The sequence below is a fragment of the Cynara cardunculus genome, unplaced genomic scaffold (genome assembly GCF_001531365.2).
Source record: "Cynara cardunculus var. scolymus isolate 2C unplaced genomic scaffold, CcrdV1 Un_Scaffold_8867, whole genome shotgun sequence".
Lineage (NCBI taxonomy): Eukaryota > Viridiplantae > Streptophyta > Magnoliopsida > Asterales > Asteraceae > Cynara > Cynara cardunculus.
The window spans coordinates 4187-6364 of record NW_020204520.1 but is presented as its reverse complement, the minus strand read 5'-3'; the positions used below and the strand labels follow the sequence as shown (position 1 = coordinate 6364).

Genomic DNA, 2178 nt, shown 5'->3' with positions numbered 1-2178 from the left:
GTGGTCTTTGCACTTAAAATTTGGAGACATTACCTGTATGGTACAAAGTGCACCATGTTTACAGACCACAAAAGCCTTCAACACATCCTTGACCAGAAAATGCTCAACATGAGACAGCGAAGATGGGTGGAATTACTTAGTGATTATGATTGTGAAATCAAATACCACCCAGGAAAGGCCAATATAGTGGCTGATGCACTAAGCCGCAAAGAAAGGGTAAAACCCTTACGAGTACGAGCGTTGGAAATGCTTGTGCAAACTAGTTTAAAAACTCGCATTCGTGGAGCTCAAGAAGAGGCGCTAAAGGATGAGAAGTTAAAGGATGAAACTCTTCATCACCTAGAAGGAAAGTTTGACCTTAAGACYGATGGTGTGCAGTACTTAAAGGGAAGAGTTTGGGTACCAAAGTTTGGCGATCTGYGAGAACTGATTTTATCTGAAGCTCATAAGTCGCGGTATTCTGTTCATCCCGGAGCGGATAAGATGTATAAGGACCTAAAGGAGTATTATTGGTGGCCGGGAATGAAGAGAGATGTGGCATTGTATGTTGGAAAATGCTTAACCTGTTCAAAAGTCAAGGCTGAGAATCAGAAGCCATCAGGTCTATTGCAACAGCCAGAAATCCYGCAATGGAAGTGGGAGCGGATTTCTATGGATTTGGTGACTAAGTTACCCAAAACTGCCAGAGGGCATGATGCAATTTGGGTAATAGTTGACCGCCTGACAAAGTCAGCGCATTTTCTACCTATCCGGGAGGACTATAAGATGGAAAAACTTGCACAAATCTACATCAACGAGGTGGTTTCCCATCATGGGGTACCCATCTCCATTATCTTCGATAGGGATAGTCGCTTCACATCACGATTTTGGCAGTCATTGCACTAAGCATTAGGATCTCGTTTGGATTGGAGCACGGCATATCACCCGCAGACAGATGGTCAAAGTGAGAGAACTATCCAGACATTGGAAGATATGTTGCGCGCATGCATTATGGATTTTGGAGGAAACTGGGATAACCATTTGCCATTGGTAGAGTTTTCCTACAATAACAGTTATCACAATAGTATCCAGTGTGCCCTCTATGAAGCCTTGTATGGTCGAAAATGTCGATCCCCACTTAGTTGGGTGGAAATCGGGGATAGTCAACTGACAGGACCCGAGGTAATTCAAGAGACGACCGACAAAATTGTTATCATCAGAGATAGACTCAAGGCTGCTAGGGATCGTCAGAAAAGTTATGCTGATAACCGTAGGAAACCATTGGAATTCCAGGTGGGAGACAAGGTGCTTTTGAAAGTATCMCCTTGGAAAGGTTTAGTGCGGTTTGGTAAAAGAGGTATATTGAGCCCTAGGAACATTGGACCCTTTGAATTTATTGACAAAGTTGGTCCCGTCGCATATAAGCTCAAGTTACCCGAAGAGATGAGCGAGATTCATGGCACGTTTCATGTTTCGAACCTTAAAAAGTGTTTAGCCGACGAAACTCAAATTGTTCCCTTGGAAGAAATTCAAGTAGACAAAACTCTTCACTTTGTTGAAGAACCAGAAGAGATACTCGACAGGGAAGTTAAGCAGCTCAAAAGGAGTAAAATCCCGATCGTCAAGGTTCACTGGAAATCCAGGCATGGACCGGAATACACTTGGGAACGTGAGGACTTTATGAAACAGAAATACCCTTATCTCTTTACTAGAACGGGTGACCGCATGTCAAAAAAAAATTGAATTTCGGGACGAAATTCTTTTAACCGGGGGAGACTGTGACAACCCTCAACTTCCCACCTCAGGTTAGCACTTACTTTAACTGATTTTATTAATGGAACAGGGTTCTGTACAGTGAATATATTAATATTATATCCCAAATAGTTAATTTTGGTAAATTATAGCTCAATATATTGCCTTTGGCATTTTTAAGACAACTTTGGGTTCTGCGCGCGCAACCGATTTAACGATATTGGCAGGTCCCGATTCTGCCTATCAGACTGATAAGACAAGATCATGAAATGATATTAAAAGTATTCAATTTACATGAGTTCCCTTAAGAATATTTAAAAAAAAAATGCATTTCGTTACGCAAAAAGCGCGAAAAATGCCCGTTTTCGGTACCAATGCCCGATTTTAGCCATTCTATTATATAATGCCAAGCACTCCAAATAATTTTTAAAACTTGCATAAAATATA

General features: G+C 41.4%; 1 protein-coding gene across 1 annotated transcript; it reads left to right on the top strand.

Annotated features, from left to right (window-relative positions):
- The first annotated feature begins 990 nt into the window (after window positions 1-990).
- LOC112505179 lies at window positions 991-1722 on the top strand. Its single transcript, XM_025109124.1, has 2 exons — window positions 991-1161; window positions 1273-1722. The coding sequence occupies exons 1-2, from the start codon at window positions 991-993 to the stop codon at window positions 1720-1722; spliced, it is 621 nt and encodes a 206-aa protein (XP_024964892.1).
- The last annotated feature ends 456 nt before the right edge of the window (window positions 1723-2178 follow it).